This window comes from Microcebus murinus, chromosome 8, assembly GCF_040939455.1.
Source record: "Microcebus murinus isolate Inina chromosome 8, M.murinus_Inina_mat1.0, whole genome shotgun sequence".
NCBI lineage: Eukaryota > Metazoa > Chordata > Mammalia > Primates > Cheirogaleidae > Microcebus > Microcebus murinus.
The window spans coordinates 48,200,894-48,217,202 of record NC_134111.1 but is presented as its reverse complement, the minus strand read 5'-3'; the positions used below and the strand labels follow the sequence as shown (position 1 = coordinate 48,217,202).

Below are 16,309 nucleotides of genomic sequence, written 5' to 3'. Positions count from 1 at the left end.
TTCAGACTGTACTGTTAATGGAAGAAATACTTGTATATGGAAGAAGAAAAGACCTGTGCCTAAAAAGGCTAAGACTCATGCTGTAGCCATACTGCTGTTACCTGGTACATTATTATTTTTATTTTATTTTATTTTTTGAGACAGACTCTCACTTGTTGCTCAGGCTAGAGTGAGTTCTGTGGCGTCAGCCTAGCTCATAGCAACCTCAATCTCCTGGGTTCAACCAATCCTCCTGCCTCAGCCTCCCGAGTAGCTGGGACTACAGGCATGTGCCACCATGCCCAGCTAATTTTTTGTATATATATTTTTAGTTGGTCAATTAGTTTCTTTCTATTTTTAGTAGAGGCAAGGTCTCGCTCAGGCTGGTTTCAAACTCCTGATCTTGAGGGATCCACCAGGTGTGAGCCACTGCGTCCCGCCCCCTGGTACATTTTTAAAAACAACATTCTCCTCCAATGCTTTTTCCTCTTGTATGTTATTTTTCTTTGAGAGAAGGGTCTGTGCTATTTTTCTTTGTCTCCCATTCCCTAGCAGAGTTCTTGATGTCTGCAGTTTGGTTTTCCTTCACTTTGGAAATTATGCAGAGAATTTAGACTCAACACTGGCGAGTTTAGAGATGCTAGTGTGTGTGTCTGGATGCCACAAAGTAGCAAGTTTATGAGTCAAGGATTCTCCTTTCAGTACTTTGTAACGAAACAGCAGGTTCCTCATTCACTGAGGCAAATGAAGAAAATATTCTTGATTAATAATAAATCATATCTTGTATTTTGTAGCACTTTCTAAATTTCAAAGCATTGTATAAATTCTAGTTGCTACTCTTAGGTTCCTCAATGAGGACAACAAGGTAGGCATTATTTACTCTCTTATGAATAAAGAACCTAAAACTTAAAAGGGTAGAGTGACCTTTTCAAGGTTGTATGGCAGAGGTAGGGCTTAACCTGCCTTCTGGTTCCAAGTGTGGCGATTGCTCTTCATGAAGGACTTTATAGATGGAGAAAGTCCTACCTTGTGCAAGTTTAAGAGAGCACCAGAGGCCTGTGCCACCAGCCAACAATCTGTGTCTTTATCCCTTATTTACAAGTAGATAAAAATGAGCGCTTTATTGCAAATGCAATGGAACTGAATGAAATGCTACTTTGGGAAAACAAAAAGCAGCTGAAACAGACTGTTTGGATTTTTTCCATGTGAACACCCTGCAGCCAAGTCTAAAGTCACTAGTACAACTGCCTCACAACTTTGCCAATGGGTCTTCCGGAAAAAAACCTGGCAAGATGTAAGCATGCAAGTAGCTGTTATAAAAGGGAATGAAGGAAAAGAAGTGAGCTATATAAATCATCTGGGCAGGAATTTTTAATCGGTATTTTTATTGAAAATTTTTGAAGTACAAGTGGTCAGTGAAATAAGAATTCATTAAGGAAAAAGAGCCACATTTATAGCTCATTGTTTCTGGAATCATACAAGTCATGATCCTTTCAGGGCATATTGTGGCCCTAAAATGAATGTCACACATGTTAGAGGTTTTGCAATGAGACAGTCTTTCTTATTTTCCTCTACTTTGTTTGCTTATGCTATGTTTTATTTATGGGGTGGGTGAAAAACAAATCTCACAAATCAGAGGAAATTAGGAAGAGAATCTTCATACCTCTTTGTTAGTGCTTTGATCTGCTCCCAGTCAGATACATGCAAGAAGGAAATGAATGGCCTGGATCAAAGTCCTTAGAAAAGTGCCAGTATGCAACATGGGGTGTGTGGGGGGGTGCATTTTGTTTTCCCTCTTTGTTTCAAGCTCTTGTGAAAGTGGGAAAGGGAGTTACCATTCACCCAACACCAGTCACTTGTCTTAGGCACTTCTCACATCAGTACTGCTAGGTAAGTGTGGTGACCATCTCCTCTTTACACAGACTGTAGATATTACCAAGATGCAGCAGTGGAGAGGCCAAGATTTTAATCTAGGTCTAAAGTGTATGTGATGCTCTCAGAATACTTTTCCATAGCAATGAGCAATGGACTTTTTTTTTTGAAATGGGATCTCCCTCTGTCATCTGGGCTAGAGTGCAGTGATGTCATCATAGCTCACTGTAACCTCCAACTCCTGGCCTCAATTCATCCTCCCATAGTTCTAGGATTACAGGTGTGAGCCATGCCTGTCCAGCAATGGAAGTTTATAAAGTATTTTTGCCTAAAATTTACTTAGCTGTTTTATTCTTTTTAAATATTATTGCTTAAAGGTTTTTATTATGGAAGTTCTTAACATATTTAACAGAAACAGTGAATTGTGTACTGAACACCTTCATACTCATTGTTCAGTTCAAGTATCAACTCATAGCTAATTTTGTTTTATCTACATCCCTTTACTCTCCCCCCATTATTTTGAAATAGTTCTTAAACATTGTATAATTTCATCTGTAAATATTTTAGTATTTATCTCTAAAACACAAGGTCTAAAACATAACGAGAATATCATTATCACACCTGGAAATTTAAAAACTTTAAAAAAATAATCAGATCCAGTCACTTTTTAAAATTTCCCAATTGTTATTATTTTTATAGTTTGATTATTTGAATCAAAATCCAAATAAAATCTTTATTTTTGAGTTAGTTGATTTGTCTCTTAAACCTCTCAATTTGTAGGATTAAAAAAAATTTTTTTTATGTTTTGCCCCTTGCAATTTTTTTGTCAAAAAAGTGGAATGGGTGCATTCACTCCTATAATCCCAGGAGTTTGCTGTTGCAATAGGTATGATCATAACCACTGCACTCTAGCCCAGGCAACAGAAGGAGACCCTGTCTCAAAACAAAACAAAACCCACACTGGAATTCATATGAGCAAGAAATGCTTATAGTGATAGCTCTTGAGCTTTGTGGCCTTTATCAGTTGAGGCACCTGCCTATGTGTCATACACTGTTCATTTGGAATGCTATCACTTAAGCCACCCCCTTCTCCATTTCTCCACCCTGTGCTGATGCATAAGAACTCTTGGGATCTTTTACCCATGATCTCCTCTAATGCATCTCATTTCCAAACTCCTCTTCAGTGATTTGATTAATAATAAAGTAGAATTTATGTTTAAAACAAAAATAAAACAACAACCTTGCACATCTTGGAGTTTCCTACAGTCTAGATTTTGCTCATTGTATCCCCTGATGTCCTTTACATGTTCTTTGTCCTCTGTATTTCCTGGAAATTAGTAGCAAACTCCTGGGCTCAAGAGATCCTCCTGCCTCAGCCTCCTGAGTACCTAGGGCTACAGGTGCACACCACCACGCCTGTCTAATTTTTTCCATTTTCAGTAAAGACAGGTTCTCACTCTTGCTCAGGCAGGTCTCAAACTCCTGACCTCAAGTGATCCTCAGGCCTCAAGCCATCCTCTAGAGAGGGTTTTCAACTTTGGCACCAATGACATTTGGGGCTGGACAATTCTTTCTTGTCCATTGTAGAATATCTAACAGGATCCCTGGTCTCTATCCACTAGACGCCAGTAGAACTTTCCAGTTTTGACAAAGTCTACAGCCATTGTCAGATGTCCTCTGGGAACAAAATCATCCTACCCCTCTAAGGGGGGTGGCAAGAATACTTTTTATATAAACCTGTATATTTCTATTAGTAGGCACATAATGTCTAGCTGTTTCTTTGTGATGTTAGCAGCCATTGATGATCATTGCTAAGATCCATTTAGTTACTGGCACTTACTGGTACTTAGCTATTTTAAATGTCACTTTAGATACATTAGCAGCTGTTGCCAGTTGCTTTAAATTAGACTGTTTCCACATGATCAAGGATTAAGTGAGGCTTGGCTGGAAATCACCTTCATGAGACATGACACTTTCTCCTATTGTTTCCAAAGTTGTGTTGCATGGAAATCATTACTTGTGGACAAACTTAGAATCAGCCTATGAATGCAACTTTTGTCTTTCTATTTCTCAGAAATCAGGTTGTCTATAGGAATGGGTCTTAATATATTAGGTACCTGGAAACCATCTAAATATAGTAATAGATGTTGGAAAAGCTCAAAAGAAGGACTTAAATTTTTTGTTCCCAATATTTGAAAGGATCAGGGAGCTTGACCCTATAGTTTGTAGTTCGGCCTGTTGGACTAGATACCTAGGTTATAGTCTCTACCCTTTCAAGCTTCTAAAATCAAGACATTGAGCTCTAGGACAGAGCACCTTGTGTCCATTCCAGGCATTCCTTTACAGAACAAAGAATAGTGTGTAAGAGTCCTTTCCAGGAGGCAGGGAGAGAGGAGGTGAGAGAATGGATGAGATGGTGAGGGAGGAACAGGTATTAAGGTCCCAATAAAAAGATTATTTTTGAGATACATTTGATATATTATGACAGATTCTTATTGCATTTGGTCTTTTTGTCTGCTGTGTCCTTATATGCTAGGTATTTTGGACTATTCTACAGCTTGAGAAATATTTCTGAATACATATATATATATATACACACACACACATATATTTTAAAAAGCTGTGAAACAAGTAAAATCTCATTTTTTCCTAAGTTATTTTATTATTCAATCTGGCCATCTATAAAACAGTACCTGATATTAAACAGCTTGTCAATTATTATTATTATTTTTTAAGGAACAGAGATTCAAAACTGCAGTCCATTTTACTTCTAATGGGATTAGCATCAAGGAAAAACCACTCATGCAGAGTCCAAGATAAACATCAGAACAATGCCCCAATTATGGGTCATTCAATTAATATATTGAAGTGACTTTCAGTTGCTCAAAAATAGTACAGCTTTTTTTCCTGTGAAGTAAAAAGATTATTTTATTGACTACCCTATTAGAATGATTTTGGTGTGGGTAAAACTATTGCTAATTATGGTTGGTTTGCAGCACTTCTCCTTTGTTACTTAGGAATGCCAAAGAAAGGGTCAAATCCCTGTTACAATGAAGGCTTTCTTGCCGGTAATCAGCAGTATTTGGTCTGCTGGCAACTGGGGCTGCTTTGTCCCTGAAGTTTTATTTCTATTGACTTTCTGTTCTTTAGAATTTAAACATTTTCCTTTATATCTCTAACTGCTAAAACTCCAACTGTGGGAGCAGTTGGAGGGGAATACAGAAGATGGCTAAAGTCATTCTGTGGCCGCGAGGGCTCATACAGAACATGTTCTTCACACGCAGCTCCTCTTCTGTCCTCTCTCCATTTGAAGCCAGAAAGAAGGAATGGGGGACCCTCCAAGGGACTCCATCTGATGTGTCACATCACACACCTTTGCAGGATTCTCACAGTTGAGATGGGATTCAGAGCCCTAAGATATGGAGGAAAGAGAGAAAAATCTCTTTTTATTTAGTCTCCATCATCCACACATATAAATACCCCCCATCTTTGCAAAGATCCCTGTCTGCTGTTAGTTACTTGGCTCCCTTTTATAACAAAGTTTCATAGAGTTGTCTTTAAAGACTGTTGCCATTTACTCTCCTCCTTTCTTTTCTTGAACCCTCTGAAAACAGTCCTTCCTCTCTGCAAATCCCCTGATATTTTCTTGTCAATGCCACCAGTCACTGCCATTGGTTAAACCTAATGGTTATTCAAATATCACCCTATCATGGAACCATTCCCTGCTGTCACTCTTTATCATTTTACTCTGCTCTATTTTTGTAGCATTTTTTCCTATGGTCATTTACTTTAACATCTGTCTTGCCACTCTTCCACACAGAATGTGAGTTTCATGAAAGCAGGGATTTTATTTCATTGCTTTATATTTAGTACCTAGCGCATCTATAGATGTGCAGCAGTTATTTTTGAATGAATTGCTTAAGAAAAAGCTGTGGGGATTTCTACTCCACTTGTAATTTTGTTTTCCTTCTTATTCCATTCTTAGCATAGTATCTAGGAAGTCATATTTCAGTAAATATATGTTGAATAGAATGGAATTCTGACTACAAGGAAGGCTGCACTCTGTACGATAACTGGTTCCTGGCATCAGTGCTTTGCTGATGACTATTCAAATGACTTGGGGCCAGGTGACGAGCAGGAGGCCTGAGCCACATGGTTTCTAGTGATTGAGAAGTGGCCACTCTCATAATCCTGGGGTGCAGCTTGTCTTCTTCTTATCTCTTTGGTTAGACTTCATCAGCTTGTTCTGCCCAGAGGATTCCCTGGGAGTAACCCTAAAGAAGAGAGGAATGGGACCAAGGTGTTATTTGGCCCTAAATACTGGCCCCGTAACTCCTTCCAGTTAGAACCAGTACCACTAGATATTGTGCACACTATAAACATCTGTTCACCCACGAGGAGGCATTTTGCTTCTTTTCTCTATTCCTTGGAGCATTTAATGCTCATTTTTCCTTCTAGTTGCTCAGTCGCTTTGGTATTAGACCTTATGTGAGATTTTTTTATTATTATATTTTAAGAAAGAACTGTGATATCCTTTAGCTCTCTTGCCCTGTGTATTGGAAGACAGGATCTATAGACCCAGAATCCTTGGAGCAGCCTTCCATTAGGAATGTGTTTAATGGAGACCAGAAGAAGGCTGGTCTCCATTAGGCACATTTCTTTTTCTTTATTTACTTATCTATTTATTTTTCTATTAGGCACATTTTTAATTTAGGTCTAAGATCCAGTCACTGCAGAGGGAGACGACATAGGAATTTGGTGCTTAAGACCCAGCTAGTACAAAAGAGAGAGGGGTTAGAAAAACCAGATAACATGTGTTTCCCTTTTGGCTTTGGCTTCCAGAAAGCTATTCAGACCAAACTTGAGGTTAGTTCGATTCTACTAGCGCTTGGCAGGGTGACCATACATATTTTCTTTCTCTTTACAAGGCACTGAATTTTATAAATCTGATTATGTATAGATTTTTATTAAAGCCACTTCAAATTATTTCTGGAAAGAGGTGGGAAATGCTCCTCTGTTTATTCTCTTGTATATTACCGCTGTCTCTGGCAGCTAGTCCATGGTGGCAGCCGCTTCGGGGACTTGAAATTGACCAACACTGGGGGTGTGAGGAGTGGGTATGGTCCTTGCTACTTTATGGTCATTTTTTTGGTATTGACTCTCCTGTTTGTTTTGGTATTCCTACTGGAAAGCTATGTTTGCTAGCATAGGACTTCCTAGAATTCCTAGATTATATCAGGTTAAATTGCAGGAACCCAGAGTTGGCTTCACTTCTCCCTACTTCTGAAAGTGAACGGGAAACTGATTGGAAGAAACCCTTTCCCCCCCTCCCTTGGGTTACTGAGTTTTCTTTTCATACTCTCTTTTAAAATTTTTCTAGTCCCATATCATTCAATTGCATTCTTCAGTAATTTTTCACTTCTTCCTATTACTCAGTTTGAAGCCTATAAATGATAGTTATATCTGTTGTGGTTAATAACATGAGTTGTGGTGCCAGAGTGCTTGAATTTGTATTCTGGCTATTCAACTTTACCAGTTGTGTGACCCTTTTCAAATTCCTTAGCCTCTGTCCCTCAGGCTCTTCATCTACAAAGTGGGAGTAATTGTGGTATCTACCACAATTACTGTGACAAGAACGAAATGATTTTATACATAGTGAGTACTTTGACCTGTTGCTGGCACATAGTATTCATTATACATTATTGATGATTATTTCTTCCTTAACTTTGTGAGTGGGACTCACAAGAAAGTGCTGGTGGCCAAATTGATCAACTTCTTCTGGCAAATCATTGCTTTGACTGGATTAACCTATCTTGGAGTGAATAATATAGAGTAACTTAAAAAGATGACTCTAGGACCTTGTATGAGTAACTTCTTTTTTTTTTTTTTTTTTTTTGAGACAGAGTCTCGCTCTGTTGCCCAGGCTAGAGTGAGTGCCATGGAGTCAGCCTAGCTCACAGCAACCTCAAACTCCTGGGCTTAAGTGATCCTTCTGCCTCAGCCTCCCGAGTAGCTGGGACTACAGGCATGCACCACCATGCCTGGCTAATTTTTTCTATATATATTAGTTGGCCAATTAATTTCTTTCTATTTATAGTAGAGACGGGGTCTCACTCTTGCTCAGGCTGGTTTCAAACTCCTGATCTCGAGCAATCCTCCCGCCTCACCCTCCCAGAGTGCTAAGATTACAAGCGTGAGCCACCACGCCCGGCCAAGCTTAAGTTTCTTAAACTACCTTTGAGATGCCTTCTCTTTCTCTATAATAATTTGTCTTCATTTCTATGTTCTTTTTGGCCATTTTGTCAAACTGTGAGAATAAAATGTATTTACAGTCTTCACATCAAGGTAATAAAGAAGAGCGTTTTATATTGGTATTTACAATGCTGTAAATGATTTCTATTCATCTACAAAGTCCTCCAACTACTTTCTACACCTTCCTCTCTGATAATGTAAACGGAACCATAGCATGAAACTTTCTTGCTCCCTACCAAATCATTTGCAGGAAAAATTTTTTTAAAAATCTTGCGTGCATTTTGTGTAGCAGCTTCCGATGGAACATGTGTCATTTGGAACTGGGAAAAAACAAAGAAGGGAGAAGGAAGGAGTGGTATGAGGAAGGGTATTTTCATATTTTTATTTTAGATAAACCTTAAAGGCCTGGGGCTTAGTTAATAGATATTTGTTGATCTTCCACTAACACAAACTTCAGAAGGAAGAGTTTTCTTGATGTTCTGGTATATGGTCTCCTCCCATACCGCACTTTCCCTATACTTGAGGTCCTGCAGGACATTTCAACCACATGATGAATTTGCTCAATGGGAAAACATTTTTAAGCTTAGACTCAGGCTTCCCAAGCAAATAAACCAACAAATAAGATTTTAGATATCTCCTAATTGGAAGTTCAAAGGATTGTGACTTCCTGTGTTCTGGGGGTAGATTGAAAATCATGAATTAATATTTTTAGCAAGAGAAGTAGAATGCATTATTTTCTTGCTTTGCTCAGTGTGAACAACTTGAACCTGTTTTCTCTGTGTTGGCCTTCATAGGGGGAAAGCCATTTGGAAACAGATTTCTTAATATTTTCAGTATTTAGTGGAGTTCGGTGCGATCTTTCTTATGAGTACACACCTCAGGGTTACTGTGCACAGAAAAGATCAGAAAGTGTGCAGGGACTGAAAGGGGTCCCCTGCTGATTGAGAGAGAGATTCACTATCTATGTGGATGGAGACAAGAAAGCTGTTCACTTGTCATTCTGTGTGAACCGCTGACCTCTGGCCATCACAGTACCCTCCGTGATGACATCAAGCTGGCCGTGTTGTTTGTTGGGGGGAATGAACCATGCCAGTAAACTTTTAGTCATGTCAGATGGATACTCACCTTAAATGAGATTATCACATTTCAAGCCCAAATAAATTTTCCTCCTGAAAGGTAGCTTATCTATTGCAAAGAGATGGATTTTTTTTTTTTTATATTCTACTTGCTGCTGTTAAAAGGCTGAATGACAGGCTGACTTTAAAAGGTGTCCCTCACATGAGGGGAAAGGAATTGCTGGCTATCCTCAACTGGCCTTTTGCATCTCTTGAAGGAAGAATTAAGAAACAGGGTTATGATCAATTTGAAGGCATGTTTGGAAGACATAGCATCTCAATGATGAAAAGACAGCAATAACCCTAGCACTGGCTTACTTTTTGACTATTAAAAAAATAAAATAAAGTTGAGAAAAATTGAAAATTTCAGTCAGCTATTTAAAAATACCTTCCATTTTAGGCCAGGTGGGGTGGCTCAAGCCAATAATTCTAGCACTCTGGGAGGCCGAGGTGGGCAGGTCGCTCAAGGTCAGCAGTTCGAGACCAGCCTGAGCAAGAGTGAGACTCCCGTTTCTACTAAAAATACAAACAAATTAATTGGCCAACTAGAAATATATAGAAAAAATTAGCTGGGCATGGTGGGACATGCCTACAGTCCCAGCTACTCGAGAGGCTGAGGCAGAGGGATTGTTTGAGCCCAGGAGTTTGAGGTTGCTGTGAGGTAGGCTGATGCCACAGCACGCTAGCCCCGGCAACAGAGTGAGATTTTGTCTTAAAAAAACTTTCTATTTTAATATGTGATTTACTATATGTAACTTTTGGCAATTTGGATATTTAAGGACACTTAGTTTTCAAATTCTGAACATGAGAAGATTTAGGCTTATTCCTTTAGTATGCAAAAAAAACAGAAAAAGATCATTTGAGAGTCCATCTTTTTAAATGTGTGAGTGTCGACATGGCACACAAACCTTGTAGCACTGATACAATATAGTTGTAGCACTGTATATAATATAGTTGTAGTACAATATAGTTGTAGCTACAGTATAGTTGTAGCACTGAATTTTGTGCACTGCTTCTACTTGACAAGACTTTAGGATTTTTCAAAGAATTATCTTAAGTATCTTTATGTTGGTAAAACCTCAAATTGGGTTCCTGAATGCAAAATTGAGCCTCAAAGTGGGACTGTGCTATCTGGTCTTTGAAATCTTAACTAAGACATACTTTGTCCTTGGTTAAAAAAGAAATCTTGGCCGGGCGGAGTGGCTCACGCCTGTAATCCTAGCACTCTGGGAGGCCGAGGCGGGCAGATTGCTCAAGGTCAGGAGTTCAAAACCAGCCTGAGCAAGACCCCGTCTCTACCATAAAAATAGAAAGAAATTAATTGGCCAACTAATAATATATAATATAAAAATCAGCCGGGCATGGTGGCTCGTGCCTGTAGTCCCAGCTACTCGGGAGGCTGAGGCAGGAGGATTGCTTGAGCCCGGGAGTTTGAGGTTGCTGTGAGCTAGGCTGACACCACGGCACTCACTCTAGCCTGGGCAAGAAAGCAAGACTCTGTCTTAAAAAAAAAAAAAAAGAAAAAAGAAATCTGAAGACAATCTGAGAATCACAAGGAATATATCACATTTGTAAGAAGGAGGGTATTCAAAGACCACAAAAGGCAGTTAAGAATATTTTAAAAAGCTGAATGAATTAAAATATTCACCTGTGTTTAATGATTTAATAGCAATATTGAACATTTCTTGAGCACAGTGAGTAATGTCCCAATCCCTGTACGAATGTTTGGGATCCTAAAATGAGTAAGACAGAATCTGTGATCTTAGGCACTTCCACTATGTCATGGAGGAAACAGATAAATAACCAATAGAATAAAACCTACAGTTAGAGTCATGAGGGACACATGTTCTGAGTCTGGGAAAGCACAGAGGAGGGACAGAGAGTATTTTATTCCTGTAAGGGACATCTTGATTTCCCTTTGAAAAACCAGGTCCAGATAAGAGCGGTGAGATGACCATATGAATATAATGTGGCAACAATAATGTGTGCTTGTAGAGTACATTATGCTTTTCAAAATACTTTACTAGGCCCCTCTACTCTGTGCAGCAGATTATCCAAATGTGACGTATTGAACAAGCTGCTGAGTGGCACTCCTAGACTCAGGTCCAGGTCTCCTGACCTAGGCCTGCTTTCTTCCTCTTCCCATAGTGAAGGACAGGGACCTTCATTCCCCAAAGCTTGTGCGGCAGTACCTTAGTTTCCTCGGATGCTATTTGTCTCATGTAAAAGAAGGTTCCATCCTGAATTAAATTCTTTCTCTTTTTCAGCTTTCAGCTCAAAAGTCACTTCTTGGCCAGGCGAAGTGCCTCATGCCTGTAATCCTAGTACTCTGGGGGGCCGAGTTGGACGGATCATTTGAGCTCAAGAGTTAGAGACCAGCCTGAGAAAGAACAAGACTCTGTCTCTACTAAAAAAAAAAAATGGAAAGAAATTAGCTGAACAACTAAAAAATATATATCAAAAAAATTAGCCAAGCATGGTGGTGCATGCCTGTAGTCTACTTGGGAGGCTGAGGCAGGAGGATCGCTTGAGCCCAGGAATTTGACGTTGCTGTGAGCTAGGCTGATGCCACGGCACTCTAGCCCGGGCAACAGAGTGAGACTCTGTCTCAAAAAAAAAAAAGTCACTTCTTTAGGGGAGACTTCCCTGGGCCCCCAGATCCCCTTGGGCAGTCTCACAGGCCTCTGTACTTTCCGCATTTACGCTTAACCCAGTTTGTAATTTGCCATTTGTGCTATTATTTGATTACTGTCTCTCCCATCCAACTGTAATCTCCACAAGGCCAGGGACCATGTATGTCTCTTTTGTGTACCAATATATGCTCAGCATTTAGTGTCCAGCAAATAGTAGTTACCCAAGAAATGTTTGAGACAGAATCTCACTGTGCCACCATGCGTGGCTAATTTTTTTCTATTTATTTTTAGTTGTCCAGCTAATTTCTTTTTCTATTTTTAGTAGAGACAGGGTCTCCCTCTTGCTCAGTCTGGTTTAGAACTCCTGGCCTTGAGCGATCCACCCGCCTTGGCCTCTTGGAGTGCTAGGATTACAGGTGTGAGCTACCGTGCCCGGCCTAAAAAAGGAATTTTAAGTATTTCATTCAGTTGAATGAACATTTAAAACAACAAACCAAATCTTATGCACCGTTCCACATCAGAATTCTTCAATGTTGTGCTGGGGAGACAGCCCAGAGGAGAGGGCGGGTATGGCCCCAGACCAGGGGCTCCTTCCAGCCTGCTCTTTCCCTGCGCAGTTCTCTGGCCTTTGCTCCTCATCAGTAGGTGGCCCGGCCAGGCCAGCCCCTTGAGAGCCTCCTAATATGTTCTTGAGAGTTCTGGGTGGGAACTTTTGATATTTTTTAAACAGAAAATTCTTTTCGCTTTGACAAGAACATAAAGAATATGAACATATTTGGGGTCCTCTGCATGTCTACATTAGACAGTAGCAGTATCATCAGTGTTTATGGGCACATTGGGACCTAGATGTGCTATTTTAATTGTCAACTATTAGTTGTCAATGAGGAAACACAGGTGACCTTAATGAGTAGAGTCTGTGTTTGCCAACTGACCTCATGGAAGGCCAACCAGAGCTTTCATAGGAGTTTGAAGGGATATCGTCATGCGAGATTTGAGTCATGGTACAACACAGACACAAGGAATGCCCGGCCCCAACAACCGCATGAGTGCCCGAGTTCCAAAATGAGGGGCAGCTGAACTCCACAGGATCATACCACCTGTCTCATGAGAGTAACGTGTTCCCTTGAGTTTTCTTGATTTTATATTTGGTGTTAAGTGATGAATTAGTTTTGATTTTATAGTTGTAGAAGTTGCTGGTTTATGTTTGTATATATCTAACAATCTTTATAAAAGTAATTTATGTCAAAAAAATGTTTGCTGAAGGAAATTTAAAGTTTGTTTGATATTTCTGTTGTGTTCTTTTTTTTTTTTTTTTTAATAGAATACCCAGTATGTGAGCAGCGCACTTGTGCCAACGGAGCCTGCTATAACTTTAGTCAGAGGTGTGATTGGAGAGTTGATTGCAGGGACTACTCTGATGAACAAAATTGCAGTAAGTAACATGCATGAGGTGGGTGGTGGGGTGCTGAAGCTAGTTTATACTGGCTTGAGAGAGCCAAGTATACACATCTCTTCCCAAGTTCATGTACAGTGAATTCACATTGGTAGTTTCTTTTTTGTTGTTGTTGAGACAGAGTCTTGCTTTGATGCCCAGGCTACAGTGAGTGCCATGGCATGAGCCTAGCTCACAGCAACCTCAAACTCCTGGGCTCAAGTAATCCTACTGCCTCAGCCTCCCGAGTAGCTGGGACTACAGGCATGTGCCACCATGCCTGGCTAATTATATATATATATATATATATATATATATATATATATTACTTGGCCAATTAATTCCTTTCAATTTATAGTAGAGACGGGGTCTCACTCTTGCTCAGGCTGGTTTCAGACTCCTGACCCCGAGCAATCCGCCCACCTCAGCCTCTCAGAGTACTAGGATTACAGGCATGAGCCACCGGGCCTGGCCACACATTGGTAGTTTTAAGTCGCCACTGGTGGTAGAACTTACACCATGAAAACTGGCATACACTACAGACCAGAGCCTTTTTGTTCCAGGAGGACTGGTCTTAAAATATGTACGAGCACACCACTGCCTAATCAGAATCTTCCGAATAGAATCTTCCTATCAGATTAAATGGCTACGATGTGGTTAAATTTTCTCTTTTCTTTCCCTTCTTAACCTTGTGTCCCAGGTGTGGCATGTTTGCACAACGAGTTTCCGTGTCACAATGGAGAATGTATCCCAAAGGGCTTTGTCTGCGACCATGACCGTGACTGTGAAGACGGCAGTGATGAACACTCTTGCAGTACGGTGATTTCTTTATCCTAGTTCATGTTGTTAGGAATGTTTTTGTTTTTGTTTTCCCACCAATGTACCACTTTTTTCAAAGGAAAGAGTCACTATCTTTGATGGCAGATGGGGAAGAAGATGATTTAGGGGCCATGACAGGAGTCTTTGTGAGATTGCTGGACGTGGGCTCTTTTATCTTTCAAGAATTTGTGCAGAGGTGAAAAGTTGCTGATGGACAGCATGCATTCTTTCCTTAGGCTGCAGGGGTACAGAGTGTATTCTATCACTGGACACTCAAATTACGTATGTCTTAGGAATGGGTCTCGTAAGTTTGATAGCCGAGTGAGAGAGTGGCTTGAAGGGGAAAGGAGGTTCCCTAGCAAGAGTGGGTCCAACTCTCCTCTTTGAAACTCTTACCACATTAAAGTTGGAGAGTCAGGGAAGTTTCAGTGTGCCATAGGTGGCTTTTGTCACCTCCACTTCTTCACTGACCCTACTTTTACTTCCCTGCTGTTGCATGCAGTGTAGTCTGCATCTCATTGTTGCCACCTCTTGACTCATTTTTTTTAGAATGTGTAGAGTTAGGAGACTCCATGACGGTTTTTACTAATTCCAGTAAGTTGGCAGCTTTTTGTGATCCTTTATTTACTGCTACTTGTCATTTTTCTTCAGACCTGTTTTGATTGGTTGGTACCCATGCATTTAAGGGTGTTGTCAAATATTTTCGATATCACCCTAATTTTCTGTGAGCCATGCCATTTCCATTCTGGAACGTAGGCTTATTTCAGTGACTGTATTAAAGAAAACGTGACATCATGGAATGGCTGACTCAGAATCATTTGGCCCTAGCTTAGCAATTACAGTTCTTGTGGTAAAATAAGAGAATGTTGGCTATTGGCATGTCTGTAGCATCTTCATCCAGTGTGCAGTTTCTGTTTTGTGTTGACCTATTGTATACCATTTTGTTTTAATGTTGGGAAACAGAGACTGGGCCCTGTGTTCATTTCCTGGACCTAAAGCTGCTTCTCTTCTTTTCCTTCCTTTTCCTCCTTTTTGTCATTTTTGTCAAGATACTTAAGGGATTAAATTGACATAGAAAGTTCAGTTTCTAGGAGCTCTGTTTGGGCAGTAAGGTGAGCACTTTGATTTTTTCCAAGTGAGTGCAGCTGTTGTTTCCTTCCAGAATATGAGACCTGCAGGGGGAACCAGTTCACTTGCTCCAATGGCGAATGCATTCACCAAAATTGGGTCTGTGACGGAGACAGCGACTGTAGAGATGGCGGAGATGAAAACGGATGTGGTAAGGAGGGGAAGAGATTCCTATTGAAAAGCGTTCTTGTGTTTTAACAAGCTGTCCAGGGGAAAAAAAAAAGTAAAAAGAAGAAAAAGTATAAATTTTTAAGAATTAAAAAAAAAGAAAACAAAAGCGTTTTCTTAAAGTGAAGTTCTCCTCCTATCCTTTTTAGAAATTTGTGTGACAAGCAAGCCTTAGGATTGGCTGGAGTTTAAAGAATTGTTAGGCACTTAGTGGGTGAGGAAGAAGGTGGTGATTCTACTTGCTTTTCCAAAAAAGATTCTGAACTCAAATACATATATATTTAATATATTTAATTTATAGATTACAGTATCCTTAAGGCAAAATAGGTAGGATAGTCCCCCGTCTGTATCCCACTCCCCACTCTGACTTTCCCCCTTTAAGAATTTCTATTTTCATTGGATATACCTATCTATATAAGAGCAATAGGCTTGGCAATAAGGAAAAATAGGCAAAAGTGTGATTTGTCTTAGACCATATAACCAACCTTTAAAAATGACTTGGAACCTCGGTAACAGTTCAGTTTTGTTTTTGTTTTTGTTTTGTTTTGTCTGTCTTTTTATTTTATTTTGATTTCTAAATGAGCCACTGACATGCAGTGGTGAAAGAGAGGCCACACTGGGAATACATGGGATGGACCTAGGGATTGGTAGGTGTAGGGGAGGCTAAAAGGAACTTTCCAGTGATATCCACCCCTTCACACCGCTGATACCACCAGCAATACCTCCAACAGTTCAGGAGTCACTGACACCCACACCCTAAAGAAAATTGCCTACACCATTCCAATTCCAGATAGAACAAGGGAGATGCTTGTTCCACTGGTTTTATGTTTTGCTGTTCCAGGAAGCAGTCTTCCTTTATTTGGGTTATGGTTTTTCATATACTGTTGACATTTTATTAAATAAACAAAACT

At 39.9% G+C, this 16,309-nt stretch overlaps 1 protein-coding gene across 1 annotated transcript in view; it reads left to right on the top strand.

The window, feature by feature from the left end:
• The window catches only part of LRP2 (LDL receptor related protein 2), a 188,309-nt gene that overhangs the window by 45,625 nt on the left and 126,375 nt on the right, over window positions 1–16,309 (top strand). The window contains exons 5-7 of the mRNA XM_012781883.3: window positions 13,173–13,283; window positions 13,984–14,097; window positions 15,265–15,381. Coding sequence (XP_012637337.2) covers window positions 13,173–13,283; window positions 13,984–14,097; window positions 15,265–15,381 — 342 coding nt within the window. The remainder of the gene's footprint in view (window positions 1–13,172; window positions 13,284–13,983; window positions 14,098–15,264; window positions 15,382–16,309) is intronic.